At 41.0% G+C, this 19,111-nt stretch overlaps 1 protein-coding gene across 3 annotated transcripts in view; it reads right to left on the bottom strand.

The window, feature by feature from the left end:
* Positions 1 to 19,111, bottom strand: part of ythdc2 (YTH domain containing 2) — a 188,957-nt gene that overhangs the window by 157,955 nt on the left and 11,891 nt on the right. For all 3 annotated transcript variants that reach the window (XM_078566322.1, XM_078566327.1, XM_078566335.1), the window contains one exon: positions 18,120 to 18,322. In XM_078566322.1, coding sequence (XP_078422448.1) covers positions 18,120 to 18,322 — 203 coding nt within the window. The remainder of the gene's footprint in view (positions 1 to 18,119; positions 18,323 to 19,111) is intronic.

Here is a 19,111-nt window from a genome sequence, read left to right as displayed (position 1 = left end):
GTGTCCCCTAATTCTCATCTCTTCCAAAAGTGGAAGCGTCCTCCCAGTATTTACCCTATCAAATCCCCTCAGAATCTTGAATGTTTCAATAAGATAACCTCTTATTCTTCTAAACGCCAATGAGTATAGGCCCAATCCCTTCAATCTTTCTTCATAAGATAAGTCATCCTTCATTCCAGGAATGAGTTGGGTAAACCTTCTCCATACTGATCCTAACACAATTATATCTTTTTTCAAACGAGGAGACCAAAACTGTACACAGTATTCTGATGTAATCTCACCAAGCCTCTACAGCTGCAGTAAAACTTCTCTACTTTTACATTCCAATCCCCTTGCAATAAATGGCAACATTCCAATTTGCCTTCCAGAGCACTTGTTGTACCTGCTGATTAACATTTTGTGTTTCATGTTACCAGGACACCCAGGTCCCTCTGTAGCAGCAAGTTCTGCAATCTCTCTCTATTTAAATAGTAGGCTGCTTTTCTATTCCTTCTCTCAAAGTGGACAAGTTCACATTTTCCCACATTTTGCTCCATCTGCTAAATTTTTGCTCACTCACTTACTCTGTCTATATCCCTTTGCAGACTCTCCACCTCTTTTTGACACTTTCTACCTATCATGGTGTTATGATATGGCAAGTGGTATTTGTCAGGCTGACCAAAGCCCGAAGGGAAACTTGGCTATGCCATCACAACAATTTTGCAATTTGTATTTATTATGAGAAGGTTTGTGCACTGAAGTCAGAAGTATTTAGTCCACTACCATCTTTTAGGGATTTTAAAGATTAAATTAAAACATATATTAGAAAAGAAAACTTAAACACACAAGGCTACAGTTACATTTAGTTTTATAATAGTTCTCATGATTCCTACTTAAATAGATTCCCAACTACACGCTCCTTTCAGGCAACAGTCCAAATAGATTCTTAATCTATAAAACATCCATCAATATTACCACAAGCACCCACTGTTGCTAGAAGGGAGGTATTTCACAGCTTTTCTCTCCCTCAACAACAGAACTCCAAAGGCTTTTAACACAACCTTGCTTACTGGAACAGTAAACTTCTCCAGGCTTTTTCCCACAAGTCTGTTTCACAAAGTGCACCTTTCAAGCTCTCACACGGCCACACCTCATACAACATTCCATCTATCTTTAAATATATTTTCTCCCTTTTGATATGTAAATCCCATTGTTTCACCTTTGCTTTGGAAGTTACTTTTCCCAGAAAATAAAAATCTTTCTTGTTGTCATTATGGCCAGCGCTTCTGGGAAAAATAAACTGAATAACTTTGCCTTATTTATCTTGCCAGTTGTAAACATCTTATCATGTCCCTTTGAAAATCAAACAATCGCTCAAGTTATCTCAAAATGTAAATTCCATTCACACCATATCTGCTGTGACTTTACCCTAACTTACCCATCTCCATTTCAAATGCCTGTTTTACACCTAACCCCTTTTGATGATTCAAACCTTACAGTCGGATTGTCTGCAATTTAATTAAACTATTAGATTATTACCTTTGGGGTTCTGCTTCTTAATTTGGGGCTTGAAAAAGGCCCATTATCTCTGCTTCCTGTTAGCTAACCAATTCTTTATCCATGCTCAGTAAGGGGCACACAAGGAAACTGGAGGCTACGTCTGAGTGAGACAAGAGTCTGAGCGAGGAGGGAATTAGGCTCACATGGGAATTTGGTGCACGGGGGAAAAAAAAGGTGTAGCATACATAGGAATTAATCTAAGTTAATTAAGGAGGTAACTAAATTAAGTTGACTAAAAAACATAATTAACAATGGCAGGACAGGTGTTGTGTTGCAGCTGTGGAATGTGGACACTTTTGGATGCCAAGGCAATCCAGGACAAACACATTTGCAGAAAGTGTAAGCAGCTAGAGGAATTCCGGATCAGGATTAGTAATCTGGAAGCCGAACTGCAGACACTGGGCAACATAAGGGAGGGGGAGAAATACCTGGACACCTTGTTCCAGAAGACAGTCACACCCCTTAGAATAGGGTCGTCTGTTTTGGTCAGCAGTGAGGGACAGGAGGCTGTGACTGTGAGTGAGGCAGATAATGGGACCGAGCAGACAGTAGTGGAGGAGCCTCAGGCTTTACAATTATCAAACAGGTTTGAAGTGCTCACAAACTGTGTGGACGAAAGCAAGGTCTGCAAGGTGGTTGAACAGGCTGGCCATGGCACCATAGTACAGGAAGCCATTCAGGTGGTGAGATCAAACAGAAATCTGGTGCTGGTAGGGGCCAATATAGTAAGGGAGGTTGACACTGTTCTCTGCAGAAAAGAGCAAGGGTCCAGAAGGCTGCATTGCCTACCTGGTGCCAGGGTTCTGTACATTTGCTCAGGGCTGGAGAGGAACCTGGAGGGAGGGAGGGAGGGGGGGGGGAGAGATCCAGCTGTTGAGGTCCATGTAGGTACCAGCAACATAGGTAGGACAAGGAAAGAAGCAGTGCATAGTCAGTATGAGGGGCTAGGCTCCAAATTAAGCAGCAGAACCCCAAAGGTCATAATCTCTGGATTATTACCTGATCCATGTGCAAATTGACATAGGGCAAATAAGATTAGAGAGATGAATGCGTGGCATATAGACGGAAGAAGTGGGTTCCGGTTTGTGGGGCACTGGCACCAATACTGGAGAAAGCGGGGGCTATACCATGCTGGGACCAGTGCCCTTGCGAGCCGCATAACTAGGGAAGTAGAGAGGATTTTAAACTAAATAGTGGCGGCAACAAATCAAATTTGGGAAGATGGGGTAGAGTACAGACAAGGCAAGAGAGGAAGGTATCAATGTGTAAAATGATTATAGGAAGGGACAGAGAGTACCAATGTAACAATAAATCAGCAGATAATGCTAGAGGTTACTTAAATAATAAAAGGGACAAAACTTAAGGCACTGTATCTGAATGCACATAGTATGCGAAATAAAACAGATGAACTGATAGTGCAAATTAGGTAAATACATTGCAGATGCAGTAAAGCCATTGCAGAGACATGGCTGCAGGACGACATAGATTAGGACCTGAATATTGAAGGGTATGTGACATTTAGGAAGGACAAGAAGCTAGGAAAAAGTGGAAGGGTGGCTCTGTTAATTAAAGATGGGGTTAGCACAATAGAGATGGATGACCTCAGTTCAAGAAACCAGGATATAGAAGAAATTTGGGTAGAGATGAGGATTGATAAAGGCAAGAAGTCATCTGCGGAAGTGGTGTACAGGTCACCTGACAATAACCACACGGTAGGGCAGGGTATCAAAGAAGAAATAATGGGAGCATGTCAAAAGGGTATCATGGAGGATTTTAATCTACATATAAACTGAAAAAATCAGATGGGCAAAAGGTAACCTGGATGAGGAGTTCATAGAATGTTTTCGGGATAGTTTCTGAGAACAGCATGTTCTGGCACCAACCAAAGAGCAGGTTATACTAGACCATGTATTGACTGAGGAGGCAGGATTAACTAATGACCTCATAGGGAAGGTGACCCTAGGCAACAGTGATTGAATATTACATTCAGTTTGAGGGAGAGAAGTGTGGGTCTAAGACTAGTACTTTAAACTTAACTAAATGCAATTTTAAGGGCATGAAAGCAGAGCTGGCAAAAGTGAACTGGCAATTTAGATTAAGGGATAGGTCAATAGAAATGCAACCTGACATACCTGCTCTTTCCTATCTTCTTCCCTACGATGGTATCGTTTTAACATGTTGATAGGGCACAGTTGATTCTTTTTCCTACAATCTGGAGTATTTTTCAAACAATTTACTTTACTAACCCTCTTAATTACTTTGCATGGAACACTGAACCATGCTTTCAGAGGTACCCCCTGTAATGGCAATGACACTAACATTTCATCCCTTGGTTGTAATGTTTGGGTCATAGCTTGCTTATCTAACCATTTTTTCATCATTGTGAGAAACTTTAAGGAGTTCTTAAGCCATTTTGCAGGCTCCCGTGAGTGGTTCTTGGAAGACGGACACATAATCTAACATAGGGGATCCATCCCTCTGTCCTAAAACTTTTCTTTGATTAATTTCAGAGGACCTCTTATCTCATGTCCAAAAATTAATTCAAAAGGACTAAAACCAGTAGATTAATTTGGTGAATCTTGGCTAGCAAATAAAAGTAAATCCAGTCCTTTGTCGCAATCATGGGGATATTTATGACAATATGCTTTAATCATTGTTTTGAGAGTTTGATGGTGCCTCTCTAAAGATCCTTGTGTTTGTGGATGATATGCTGTGGATTTTAACTGTTTTATACCCAAACTACTCTAAGTTCTGAAAGGTTTTCACAAAATTGGAACCTTGATCCGACTGAATCTCTACTGGTAATGTAGATCAAGTAAAAAATTGGGTTTACTTCTCTACCACTATTACAGCCATCATTGTCCTTAAAGGAATGACATCTGGAAATCAAGTTGTTATATCCACAATAGTAAGGATACTGGTATCCTGCTTTCATTTTTTGGTAACGGTCCCACATAGTGCATTAACACTCTACTGAATGGTTCCTCAAAAATTGGTATGGGAATTAAGGGAGTACATGTTGTGGCTTGCCTACCATCTGGCACGTATGTCACATTTTACAAAACTGCACTACGTCCTTACGAAGACCTGAACAGTAAAACTACTGGTTTATCCACACCTGAGTTTTCCATGTCCGTACATGTCCTGCCATAGGAATTTCATGCTATCGATAATATCTTTTTACGATATTGGGGCAGTACAACTGCCTGACGAACAACCGTCCATTCCTCATCTGCAGGTCTCCGAGGAAGTGTCCACTTCCTCAGTAGAATTCCATTTTTAATACAATGACATCCTCGAACTTCCTTAGCTTCAGCTTGGGCTGATTGTGCTATGTTACTTAACTGTGGACCAACTTGTTGAGCCTCAACTAAAGAAGATTTGTTAAACATCTCTTTCAGATTATCTAAGTCTTCAGCCAGCCAAATATCTGTCTGTGGTATCACTTTGACCTTCGATGACGGACTTTGCTTAGCCATTGCTCGGGTCATCACACACGAAGGAAAAATTCCTGGAACCTTTCCCAGTAACTTCCCGTCTCTTTAACCTCATTTGGGCTTTCCTTAATTATGGGAGAAGCTACCACCTTTACTCCGGCTAGATAATTTCCCAGGAGCAAATCAACTCCATCTACAGGTAACTTCTGAACAACCCCTACCGTCACTCTTTCAGACACAAGGCACACTCCTGGTCACCTAGTATAAAGGTACAGGTATATACTCCCCATCAATACCACTGACTAAAACCTTGGCTTGTAATACATTCTCTGGTGGAAAAGTTATGCCTTTTCCCAGCAAAAATGTTTGGGTGGCTCCCATTTCTCTTAGTATGAATATAGGTTTAGCTGTCTTATTTGAGTGATACTTTTCCCCTCGACAAAAATTCTTTATAGCTCTCATGTATGTCATTCACCTCTCCAGAGCTCTCAGCAGTGTTCACACTCGGATACGTAGCTGCAGTCAATGCTACAACTTGATCTGTTGTACTTCAGGGTTCCTTTTCCTGAATCACCCTCATGTACCCCAATAAGTCCCATGGATTTCCCACTCAACTTCCAGCAATCTGCATGAACATGTCCCACCTTTGAATATCACTTCACCCTCAGCATCTTCCTTTCTGGCCTGAGGAGGAGTTTCCAGGATACTCCCAGCTGTCCCTTCTCTTCACTGGCTACTTACCTTTCTTTCACCTTCCCACCTTCTATCCTTCTCGGGTTTCTCGGGGCGGGGTGACGGAAAAAGGATTTGGATTTATGGACCAGCTCAGTCATCACCATCACCGCTCCCTATCTGGCTGTTGCGACCCTCTGGTATTCAACATGGGTTTTAACTACAGAAGATAATAAGATAAAAGCTCATGGTGTTGGGGGTAGCATATTAGCATGGATTGAGGATTGGCTAACTAACAGAAGTCAAAGTCGGGATAAGGGGGGCATTTTCAGGATGGTAACCTGTAACTAGTGGAGTGCCATAGGGATCAGTGCTGGGGCCTCAATTACAATATATATTAATGACTTAGATGAGGGAAGTGAATGTACTATCAAGTTTGCGGATGACAAAAATAGGTGGGAAGGCAAGTGGTGAGGATGACACTCTACAGAGGGATATAGACAGGTTAAGTGAGTGGGCAAAAACTTGGGAGATGGAATACAATATCAGAAAATGTGAGGTTATGTACTTAAGCAGGAAGAATAGAGGAGCTGAATATTATTTAAATAGAGAAAGACTGCAAAAGGCTGCAGCACAGAGGGATTTGGGAATTCTTGTGCATGAACCACAAAAAGCTAACAGGTTCAATAGGTAATGGGGAAGGCATTTGGAATGTTGGCATTTATTTCAAAGGAAATAGAGTAGAAAAATAGGGGAGTCTTGCTAAAACTATACAAGGCACTTGTTAGACCACATCTAGAATACTATGAACAATTTTGGTCCCCTTATCTAAGGAAAGATATACTGGCATTGGAGGTAGTCCAGAGAAGGTTCACTAGGTTGATCCCAGGTATGGAGGGGTTTTCTTTTGAGGAGAGGTTGAGCCCGTACTCATTCAAGTTTAGATGACTCTTAGGGGGCTTGACAGGGTAGATATTGAGAGGTTGTTTCCCCTTGTGGGAGAGTCTAGGACCAGAAGGCATAATCTCAGAGTAAGGGGTTGCCCATTTAAGACAGATGAGGAAGAATTTCTTCTCTCAGAGGGTAGTCAATCTGTGGAATTCTTTACCATAGAGGGCTGTAGAGGCTGGGTCGTTAAGTATACTCAAGGCTGAGATACACAGATTTTTAATCAGTAAGGGAATCTTACCTTTCTCTCTCCTGCCTTTCTGCTTACTCCCTTTGAATTGCTCTCCTTCCTTTTCTTTTGCATCTAGCCTTTTCAATTCCAATTCTATTTCTTTTTGTTTTGTCTCCAATTCAAGTTTTTTCATTTGCAACTGGATCTTAGCCAATTCAATTGACTCGCCCCATGGAGAACGTGGCCTCTCTGGTATCCTTTCCAATTTCAAATGCTACAGTATCATCTCAACCATGTCTGCTTTCCTCACCCCTACAGGTAATACTATCTCCCAACCTATCTGCCAATTCCGTTAGCTGAGTCTCAGTGGTTACTTTTTGTAAACCAGTCAGTGTTACATCTTCCATCTGTAGAAAAGTCTTAGCCACTTCCAACGTCATTTCAGTTTACCAATATATAACCTGGTCTCCATCCTTTTAGCCCTTACCAATTATTATTGCACGAACAACCATCTGCTGTCCGCATTTCAAATCCCACAAGAGGCCCCAATTTATGTTACAATCAGGATGGGATTAGTGCACAAATTATCAAGCCCCACTACTCTGCAGGCCGTACCATTAATTTACATGTTTAATTTTCACACCGAAATGGCCAATTGTATACCTATACTTATAGTACCCAGGAGAAAAGAGACTCTGACCATGCTTCTTTCATAACAATCAATGATTAATTTATTTTAAAACAAAACTTCTTTTAACAAGTTGCAAGTACCAGTTAACAAACAGTTGTAATCAGAAAGTATAACTATCTATCACTTCCTAAAGACACAGACAAACAAATGACAAACAAAAAGTATCTCTCTGTAGAGATAGGCTTTGGCATTATAAAATAAAAGATAAAGTCCACAGGGTCTCAACGCTGTTGTCGGAGTTCCCTCTTGTGGCCGCTGGTCCTGTGGATGTGTGGAAATTCTCACCAACTAGTCTCTGCTTTGCAGGTCCAAATGCAGACTGGTAAACAACCAGATGAGGGCTGTCTGGCTACAAGTTCATAGCCACACACAATTTTAGGCAAGGTAGAGAGGGGGAGCCAGCTAGGATAGTCTTCCCTCCTCAGTTTGTTCCCCAAGACTGAAAGCAAAACCACAGGTTCAAACTTAAGGTTTGCCTCTGCCATGTGATTGCCTTTTTGACTTCCAGCTTTTCATTAATTAAAGTGCTTTGCAGTTCAAAACAAACAAATAGCTCCTTCTCAAGTACCATATAGGTCAGGTGACTTCTTGGAAGAGGCCTGCTTGTTGACAGTTCCAAGGTGAACTTATGACATTTTTAAAAAAATCCCAGGTTGGCATCCACATGCCCAAATCCTTCCATTTTGTAAAAGAAAACTTCAGTCTTGAGAGATATGATTCTAACAAATGTTATCATTTATTGCGAGGGGAATTGAATGCAATAGTAGGGAGGTTATGCTCCATATTTATTGGAGAGAGCTTTGGTCTTCTTATTCAAGGTTGTAAATTCGTTGGAAGTTCAGAGAAGGTTTACTAGAATAATACATGGAATGGGCAGTTTGTTTTGAGGAAAGGTTGGACACATTAGGCTCGTATCTGCTGGAGTTTAAAAGAATAAGAGGCAACTTGATTGAAACAAAAGATCCTGAAGGGACTTGACAGGATGGATGTAGAAAGGATGTTTCCTCCTGTGGGAGAATCTAGAGCTAGGAGGTCACTGTTTAAAAATAATGGGTCGCCCATTTGAGAGAAGAGGAGAAAATTTTTCTCTCAGAAGGTAGTGAGTCTTTGGAACTCTTGCTCAAAAGGCAGTGGAGGCAGAATCTTTGATTATTTTTAAGGCAGAGGTAAATACATTCTCGATAAACATGAGGGGAAAGGTTATTGGGGGTGGATAGGAGTGTGGAATTGAGATTAAAATCAGATCAGCCATGATCTAATTGAATAGCAAAGCAGGCTCAAAGGGTCGAGTCACAGAATCTTTACAGTGCAGGAGGCCTTTCGGCCCATCGAGTCTGCACTGGCTCTCTGAAAGAGCATTCCACCTAGTCCCACTCCCCTGCCTTATCCCCGTAACCATACACATTCTCTCTTTTCAGATAGCAATCCACTTCCCTTTTGAATACCTCGATCGAACATGCCTCCACCACCTTTTCAGGAAGTTCATTCCAGACTCCAACCACCCTCTGGGTGAAAACATTTTTCTTCACATCACATTTACTCCTTTTGCAAATTATTTTGAATTTGTGCCCTTTAGTTCTTGATGCTCTCTTGAGTGGGAAAAGTTTCTCATTACTTACTCTGTCTATACCCCTCAGGATCTTGAATAGCTCTATTAAGTCCTCTCTCAGCCTCCTTTTCGCCAAGGAAAAGAGTCCCAACTTCTCCAACCTATCCTCATAGTTACAGTTCTTCATACCGGGAATCATTCTTATGAATCTCTCTGTACTCTCCCCAATGAGTTCACATCCTTTCTCAAGCATAACGCACAGAACTGGATGCAGTACTCCAGATGAAGCCTAACTAGTATCTTATACAAGTTCAACATGACCTCATTACTCTTGTATTCAATGTCCCTATTAATAAAGCTTAAGATACTATATGCTTATTAACTGCTCTCTCAATATGCCCTGCCATCTTCAATGACCTATGTACATGTACACCAAGGTCTCTGTTCCTGCACCTCCTTTAGAGTCTCTCCCTTTATTTTACGCTGTCTCACCATATTTATCCTGCCAAAATGGATCACCTCACTTGTCTGCACAGAATTTCATTTGCCACTTGTCTGCCCAATCCACCAACATGCCTACGTCCTTTTGAAGTTCAAGACTATCCTCATCATAGTTGACAACATTTCCAGTCTGTATCCCCTCTGCAAATTTTGAAATCATGCCCTGCAGACCACAGTCTAGGTCATTAATTATAATCAGGAAGAGCAAAGATCCGAACACTGACCCCTGGGGAACTCCACTATAAACCTTCCTCTTATCTGAAAAACAACCATTTATCACTACTCTCGGTTTCCTGTCACTCAGCCAATTTCTTATCCAAGTAAAAACTCAGCAGGTCTGGCAGCATCGGCGGAGAAGAAAAGAGTTGACATTTCGAGTCCTCATGACCCTTCCGCAGGACTGAGTAAAGTTAGGAGAGGGGTGAAATATAAGCTAGTTTAAGGTGGGTTGTGGGGGGGGGGAGGTGGTTGTACGGACAAGCAAGCAGTGATAGGAGCAGATAATCAAAAGATGTCACAGACAAAAGGAACAAAGACTTGTTAAAGTTGGTGATATTATCTAAGAGAATGTGCTAATTAAGAATGGATGGCAGGACACTCAAGGTACAGCTCTAGTGGGGGTGGGGTGGAAGGACTGACAAGGTATTAGTTGTAGATTTAAAAATAATGGAAATAAGTGGGAAAAGAAAAATCTATATAAATTATTGAAAAAAACAAAAGGGAGGGGGAAGAAACGGGGTGGGGATGGAGGGAGGGAGTTTAAGATCTAAAGTTGTTGAATTCAATATTCAGCCCGGAAGGCTGTAAAGTGCCTAGTCGGAAGGTGAGGTGCTGTTCCTCCAGTTTGCGTTGGGCTTCACTGGAACAATGCAGCAAGCCAAGGACAGACATGTGGGCAAGAGAGCAGGGTGGAGTGTTAAAATGGCAAGCGACAGGGAGGTTTAGGTCTTTCTTGCGGACAGACCGCAACTGGAGGAACAGCACCTCATCTTCCGACTAGGCACTTTACAGCCTTCCGGGCTGAATATTGAATTCAACAACTTTAGATCTTAAACTCCCTCCACCCATCCCCACCCCGTTTCTTCCCCCTCCCTTTTGTTTTTTTCAATAATTTATATAGATTTTTCTTTTCCCACCTATTTCCATTATTTTTAAATCTACAATACCTTGTCAGTCTTTCCACACCACCCCCACTAGAGCTGTATCTTGAGTGTCCTGCCATCCATTCTTAATTAGCACATTCTTAGATAATATCACCAACTTTAACACGTCTTTGTACCTTATGTCTTTGACATCTTTTGATTATCTGCTCCTATCACTGCTTGCTTGTCCGTACAACCACCACACCCCCCCACCCTCCACCCACCTTAAACCAGCTTATATTTCACCCCTCTCCTAACTTTATTCAGTTCTGCGGAAGGGTCATGAGGACTCGAAACATCAACTCTTTTCTTCTCCGCCGATGCTGCCAGACCTGCTGAGTTTTTCCAGGTAATTCTGTTTTTGTTTTGGATTTCCAGCATCCGCAGTAGTTTTTTGTTTTTATTCTTATCCAAGTGCCCACTTTCCCTTTTATTCAATGACCTAGAATTTTGCTCAAGTCTGTTGTGTGGCACTGTATCAAATGCCTTTTGAAAATCCATATACACATCAACAGCATCTCCCTTATCAGCCTTCTCTGTTACCTACTCAAAAAGCTCCAGCAAGTTAGTTAAACAAGGCTTCCCCTTAATGAATCCATGCTGGTTTTCCTTAATTATCATGCACTTGTCTAAGTAACATGATTTTACCCCAAACTACGGTTTCCAGACATTTCCCTGCCACTGAGGTCAAATTGACGGGTCTGTAATTGGCAGCTTTATCCTTGCACCCCTTTTTGAACAAGGGTGTAACATTCGCAATTGTCCAGTCCTCTGGCACCTCCCCTGTGTTTAAGGGAGACTGGAAGATTATCACTAGTGCCTGTACAATTTCCAGTCTCACTTCCTTCAGTAGCCTTGGATAAATCTCATCAGTCCTGGTACCTCATCTAGTTTAAGTAAAGATAGCTTTTCTAACACCTCCTCCTTCTCAATTGTAAATCCATCTAGTTACCAGTTACCCCCTCTCTCACCTCAGCCTGGATAGCATCTTCTTCCTTTGTAAAGACAGATGCAAAGTGCTCATTCAATGCTTCCACTCTGAAGAAGGGTCATATGGACGCGAAACAACTCTGTTTCTTTCTCCACAGATGCCGTCAGACCTACTGAGTTTTTTCAGCATTTTGTTTTTATTTTCAGATTTCCTGCATCTGCAATACTTTGCTTTTACCTCCACTATTTCTCTAGCCTCCACAGGCATGTCTCCTTTTTTGTCCCTAATCTTTCTTTTACCACCCTTTTATTATTTACATGCTTATAGAAACCTTGGGATTCCCTTTTATGTTAGCTGCCAGCCTCTTTTAATGCTCTCTCCTTGCTTTTCATTAGTTTCTTCGCTTTCCCTCTGTTTCTTCTATATTCAGCTTGATTCTCCATTGTCTTTTCTACCTGACATCCGTCGTACGTGCATCTCCCACTGATTTTTGATCCACTTGAGCCAACTCATTCCCCAGAACCATTTCCAAAAGTACATGTCTTCTTGTTGAACCATAAACATACTGCTGCAGAAAATTATCTTGAACACATTCCAGGAACTCTCGCCCCTCTTGTCCCTTTGTTATATTCCTATCCCAGTCTATATTTGGATTCCCTAAGATCTGTTTTCAGAACCTCATCCCTTTTCCGACATAGGTCACTGGTCCCAATATGTGCCATGACCTCTGACTACTCACCCTCCCCCAAAAGAATGTCCTGCAACTGCTCTGAGATATCTGTGACCCTGGCACCAGGGAGGCTACATACCATCCTGGGGTCACGTCTACAGCCACAGAGACACCTGTCTGCTCCCCTAACTATGGAATCCCCTACTACTATAGCACCTCCACTCTTCCTTCCCCCCCTCCCTGTGCAGCTGAGCCATCTGTGGTGCCACAAACTTGGCTCTTGCTACAGTCCACTGAGGAACCGTCTCGCTCATCAGCATTGAAAAATGGAAAAGCGGTTAGAGAGCAAAATAGCCTCAGGGAATTCCCTGCACTACCTGGCTGTTTTTCTTAGATATTCTGGCTGTCACCCATTCCCTCTCTGCATGTGTACTCCTTAGCTGTGGTGCGAACACCTCTCCAAATGTGCTATCCACATAATCCTCACCACAATGCCTCCAGCCACTGCTTGAACTCCGCAACTCAAAGCTCAAGTTTCTGCAGCTGGTGACACTTCCTGCAGGTGTAGTCATCGAGGGCACTTTGTGCCTCCGTGACTTCTCACATCCCACAGGATGCACATCCCACATGGCCAAGCTGCACTGACATACATTAAAAACTTTATATAAAGCTTTACTACAGAATTAATTTACTTATTTATTTTAAATTATTTTCTTAATTTAGAATAACTCATGTATACTAAGTTATTCATTTAAATACACAGGTATGTTTTAGGACTCGCGCAGTTTTCAACCCCTCGACTGCCTCTCCTCTCACGCAGTTTTCAACCCCTCGACTGCTTCCCCTCTCGCGCAGTTTTCAACCCCTCGGCTGCCTCCCCTCTCGCGCAGTTTTCAACCCCTCGGCTGCCCCCCCCTCGCGCAGTTTTCAATCTCCCCCTGCTCCTAATTTGTATGTTAGCATGTATCAAAATATCAAATACCCTTCAATATTTAGGTCAAAGCCTTTGTCACCCTGCAACCATGTCTGTGTAATGGCTATCAGGTCATACATATTTGTTTCTGTGCTAACAATTCATCCATTTTTTTAATAATGCTACACACATTCAGATACAGAGCTTTTAACTTTTTTTAAACCATTTTTGTACTTTGTCCCTTCCTGCCACATTCTGGTTATCATTGCCTACATTGCTACTCTGCTCTATTACGTCGTTGTTTCCCTTTGATTTACTACATATCTTGCATGATCCCTTCCCCCCACTATTTAGTTTAAAGCCCTCTCCACCACCTTAGTTATAAAACTTACCAGAACACTGGCCCCAGCACTGTTCAGGTGAAGACCATTCCAATGGTACAGCTCACACTTTCCCCAGTACTAGTGCTAGTGCCCCACAAATCGAAACCCATTTCTCCCAAACCAGTCTCTAAGCCATGCATTCATCTCTCTAATCTTATTTACCTTATGCCAATTTGCTCGCAGCTCAGGTAATAATCCATATTGAGGTTCTTTTATTTAATTTGGCCCAAAGCTGTTCATAATCCCCAAGAAGAATCTCTTTCCTAGTCCTTTCCATGTCACTGGTATCAATGTGGGCGACAACCACTGGATCCTCCACTTCCCACTGCAAGTTCCTCTCCAACCCCGAACGGATGCCCCAAACCCTGGCACCAGGCAGGCAACACAGCCATCATGCTCTTGGCTGCAGAGAACTGTGTCAATGCCCCTAACTATACAGTCCCCAACTACCCCTACATCCCCCAGTTGAATGGCTTCCTGTACCATGGTCAGTTCACTCACTCACCACTTTCATCCATACAGGCTACAAGAACCTCAAACCTGTTGGGCAACTACAAAGGCTGAGGCTCCTCCACTTCTACCTTCTGGGTCCTCATACCTACCTCATTTGAAGTCACACCTTCCTGTCCCTGACCAAATCAGAAAACTGTATCCTAAGGCGTGTCACTGCCTTCTAGTGCAAAACGTCCAGATAACTTTCCCCCTCCCTGGTGCACCACAGTGTCTACAGCTCTGTCTCCAACTCAATGACTCTGAGCCAAAGCTCCTCATGCTGCAGACACTTACTGCAGACCCATTTGCCCTGGAACACACTGGTGCCCATGTGCTCCCAAATTCTGCAATCGCAACACACAACCTGCCCTGCCAGTTAATTTATTTTCTAAATTACTTTATAATATAGCCAACTACTCCCAACAAGCTTTAATACTTCTAGAGAACCTTACAATTACTAATAAATTACACAAGCTTTCAAAGAAAAACAAGCAAAATACTCACCAACCACTTATCTGTTTCCCTGTGACGTTACACTTTGATTTTTCATCGAACATGGTCAGTCCACAAACTGAGCTCCCCACAACAACCAGCCTAGCTATTTAAGCCTCTCCAAAGTTTCACTGTGCTCTCCCCCCTTCTATTCATGCCTCTGAAGTCTTGCCCATATGACACTGACATAACTTGACATTTCAATCCTCTTTTAGGAATCTATACTTTAAGTTTAGGAAATATATGCTCAAGTTAGATATAATTCAGTTCAAAAAACAAGTTACTCTTAATTTATGTTAAGTGGTTACTACATCATAGCCATTTTAAAGATTGCACATGAAATTTGGATGTCCATTTTTAATCAGCAAAAAAAAAAAAAATCAATTTTAACCATACTAAAATAAGCTAAAGACCTCATAGGAGACCTTTGGAAGGACAGGGAAAAAGAAAAGAAGGTGGTGTTGCACTTATAATAAGGGATGGGATTAGTACATTAGTAATCTCAAATGTGGAATCTGTTTAGGTGGAGCTAAGAAACAGCAAGAGGCAGCAAACATTGGTAGGAGTTGTTTATGGGTCACCAAACAGTAGTTGTAGTGCGGGGCATGGTATTAATCAGGAGATTAGAGAAGCATGTAGCATGGGTAATACAGTAAACATGGTTGACTTCAATCTACATATAGGCTCGGTGAACCTAATGAGCAATAATGTTGTGGAGGGTGAGTTTTTAAAGAGTGCATTAGGGATGGCTTTCTAGAACATTATGTTGAGGGATGGACTAGAGAACAGGCTATTTTAGATCTAGTAACGAAAAAGGGCTAATTAATAATCTTGTTGCAGAAGAACCTTTAGGAATGAGTGACCATAATATGATAGAATTTTACATTATGTTTGAAAGTGAGGTAGTTCAATCTGAAGCCAGGATGCTAAATTTGAACAAAGGAAATTATGAAAATATGACAGGCAACTGGCTGAGGTGAATTGGGAAAATACATTAAAAAAGGTATGACGGTACACAGTCCATGGATAGTCTTTAAAGAAATATTACATAATTTACATCAATTATACACAAAAACTCTAAGGCACAAAAACTCTAAGAAAAGTCAGTCAACCATGGCTAACAAAGGAAGTTAAGGATTGTATAAGATTAAAAGGCCTATAAAGTTGCCAGAAATAGTACTAATTGGGATTGGGAGCATTTTAGAATACAGCAAAGGAGGGCGAAGAAACGGATAAAGAAAGAAGAATAGAATATGAGTGTAAGCTGGCAAAAAATATAAAAATAGACTGTAAAAGCTTCTATACACATGTAAAATGGAAATATTTGGCTAAGACAAGCTTGGGTCCATTGCAGTCAGGAGAATTTATAATGGGGAATAGGGAAATAGCAAGGAAGCAAAATGTTTGTCTTCACTGAGGAAGATACACGAAATCTCCCAAAATTAGAGATCTAAGGGGCTAGGGAGAATGAAGAATTGAAGGAAATTAGTATTAGTAAGAAGGATGTGTTGGAGAAATTAATGGGACTGAAGATTGATAAATCCTCAGGACCTGATATTCTACATCCCAGAGCATTAAAAAGAGGTAGCTATGAAGATAGTGGATGTATTGGAAAGCATTTTCCAAAATTCTATAGGTTCTGGAATCGTTCCTGCACATTGGAAGGTAGCACATGTCACCCCGCTATTTAAAAGGAGGGAGGGAGGGAGAGAGAAAACTGGGAACTACAGAGCTATTAGCCATACATCAGTAGCAGGGAAAATGCGGAAATATGTTATAAAGGATATGATAAATGGGCACTTAGATAATAATGACCTGATTGGGCATAGTCAACATGGATTTACGAATAGGAAATCATGTTTGATAAGCCTGGAATTTCCTGAGAATGTTACAAACAGAATTGCTAAAGGGGAGTCGGTGGATGTAGTGTACTTGGATTTTCAGAATGTTTTCGATAAAGTCCCCCACAGGAGGTTGGTTAGCAGAATTAAAGCACATGGGATAGGAGGTAATATACTGGCATGGATTAAGTTTTGGTTAACAAGTAGAAAACAGAGTCAGAATAATGGGTCATTTTTACATTGGCAGGCGGAGACTCGTGGGGTGCCCACAAGGATCAGTATTTGGGCCCACAATTTATATCAATGATTTGGATGTGGGGACCAAATGTAATATTTCAAGGTTCGCAGGTGACGCAAAGCTAGGTGGGAATGTGTGTTGTGAGGAAGATGCAAAGTGGCTTCAAGGAGATTTGGACAGACTTAGTGAATGGTCAAGAACATGGCAGATGGAACAGTGTGTGGAAAAATGTGAGGTTATCCACTTTGGTAGGAGGAACAGATGTGCAGAGTATTTCTTAAATGGTCAGAGACTAGAAAGCATAGATGTACAAAAGGGACCTAGGTGTCCTCATCAAGAAGTCACCGAAAGCTAACAGGAAAGATAATGGTATGTTAGCTTTCATGGCAAGGGGATTCGAGTACAGGAGTAGCACAGTCTTGCTTCAATTGTATAGAACCTTGGTCAGCCGCACCTGGAGTAGTGTGCAATTTTGGTCCCCTTCCGTTAGGAAGGGTATTATTGCCATGGAGGGAGTGCAACAAAGGTTCACCAGACTTGTTCCTGGGCCGGCGGGACTGTCCTGTGAAGAGAGATTGGGGAAACTGGGCCTGTATTCTCTACAGTATCGAAGAAAGGTGGTCTCATTGAAACCGACAAAATACTTAAAAAGGGATCGATAAGGTAGATGCAGGTAAGATGTTTCCCCTGGTTGGGGAGTCCAGAACCAGAGGACACAATAACTCAAAATAAAGGGGAAGTTACTTAGGATGAGGAGACTTTTTTTTTTTACTCAGAGGGTTGTAAATCTTTGGAATTCTCTACCCCAGAGGGCAGTGGAAGCTCAGTCATCGAATACCTTTAAAGCAGGGGTTGACAGATTTCTGAATACCAAATGATGTAAAACGATGTGGGCATAGTGTGAGAGGTATTGAAGTGGATGATCAGCCATGATTGTATTGAATGGCGGTATAAGCTCAATGGGCTGAATGGGCTACTATGTTCCTATGCTTCTGTTAAAATACAAAGATGATACATTTATGCACAAAAAGAACTTCAAAGGTCAATTTCTTTCAAATTAACCATTAATGATACAATTGCAATGCTTAGTCTATAAACCATTAAGAAATCCACATAGCTGAAGTTTTGGTGTGCCAAAAATAGAGCGCACAATGCCACTGTACAAAATCTAGAGAACTGAAGCACAGTTTTAGAAAATCCAAAGCACAGTAGCTTAAGTCAGCCAGTTATCAATTTGCAAAAAGTGAACATAAAATGGGGATTTGTACTTCATCAAAAAATAAACACAAGTAGCCTAAAGCCATAAAATGCACAAGCTTCTCCTGAAAAATTCCCAAGTACCTACAAAATTTCCCAACTTATAAAGCTAGTATATAAAACCAAGTACTGGTGGATTTATGTTTTCCCCATATAATAGTCATTGCACTCGCTATGTGAATTGCTTTGGAGGCATTCTGATAATAACAAGCCAACATAAAAACAAGTACTAACTAATTTAGGGGACACACCTGTGTAGTTTTTCCAGATCCTGTTTCTCCAACTATTAAAATCACTCTGTTCTCTTTTATGATTTTCACTATTTCATCTCGCTTTTCAAAAACAGGCAGGGACTGTCGAAAGGCATCTAACTCAGAATCTCCACGCTTTGGTGGAACTTGAGGAATGCCATTGTTGAGTCTACCACTGGTCTTATTCATCTCTCGGTTGTTTTCTAGGAGGGCAAAAATACGGAACCAACTAAAGCACAGATTGAAAATCAACATGAGAAACCAAAAATAGCACATCACAAAGTAACAGACTTGTGCAAAATGAACCTGAAAGAATGATAAATACATATTAAGTAATAAAAACAGAAAATGATAGAAATACTCAGTAGATCTGGAGGGAGAAAGTGTTAACATTTCAGGTCAATACCTTAGGCCTGTTCCTTTCTCCACAAATGCTGCCAGACAAGCTGAATATTTTCAGCATTTTAATTTTTTATTTCAGGTTCTCAGCATCTAAACAGTTATGCTTTTACATATATTTCTAATTCCTGGGCCAATAACGTAGAAATTACTAATTATTAGAGCCTTACACACAAGCTTCTCTTCAGGCTTTGGTGAGCTACATTTCCAATGATTAGTATTAGTTGCTAGATTTCAATAATATTAGAACTGTTACCATTATAAAGAGCTTTCATTAATAGTTTATTAAATTTAAATCTACAAAATGCCTATTTAAATGCTAGTTGACAAAATACATTTTCACTCCCTTCCAAAGTCCATTCCACTTTTTTTTTTAAAACGCAACTTGCCTGAATACAGTGTGCATCACCTAATGTTTTGAAAATTAAATGCACTGGAGAATGGATTGTCAGTAAATTTCTAAAATATAAACAAAATTCCAAAAATTTTTTTTTTTAAATAGAAATGGGTTTTTCTAATTTCCAATCAGGAATATTTGTAACAGCAGTAACCTGTTTATTTTGAATAATGGCAATTAGAAAATCTAAGTAATT

Source organism: Cetorhinus maximus, chromosome 2, assembly GCF_964194155.1.
Source record: "Cetorhinus maximus chromosome 2, sCetMax3.hap1.1, whole genome shotgun sequence".
Lineage (NCBI taxonomy): Eukaryota > Metazoa > Chordata > Chondrichthyes > Lamniformes > Cetorhinidae > Cetorhinus > Cetorhinus maximus.
The sequence above is the reverse complement of the archived record's forward strand: the minus strand, read 5'-3'. Positions and strand labels throughout refer to the sequence as shown.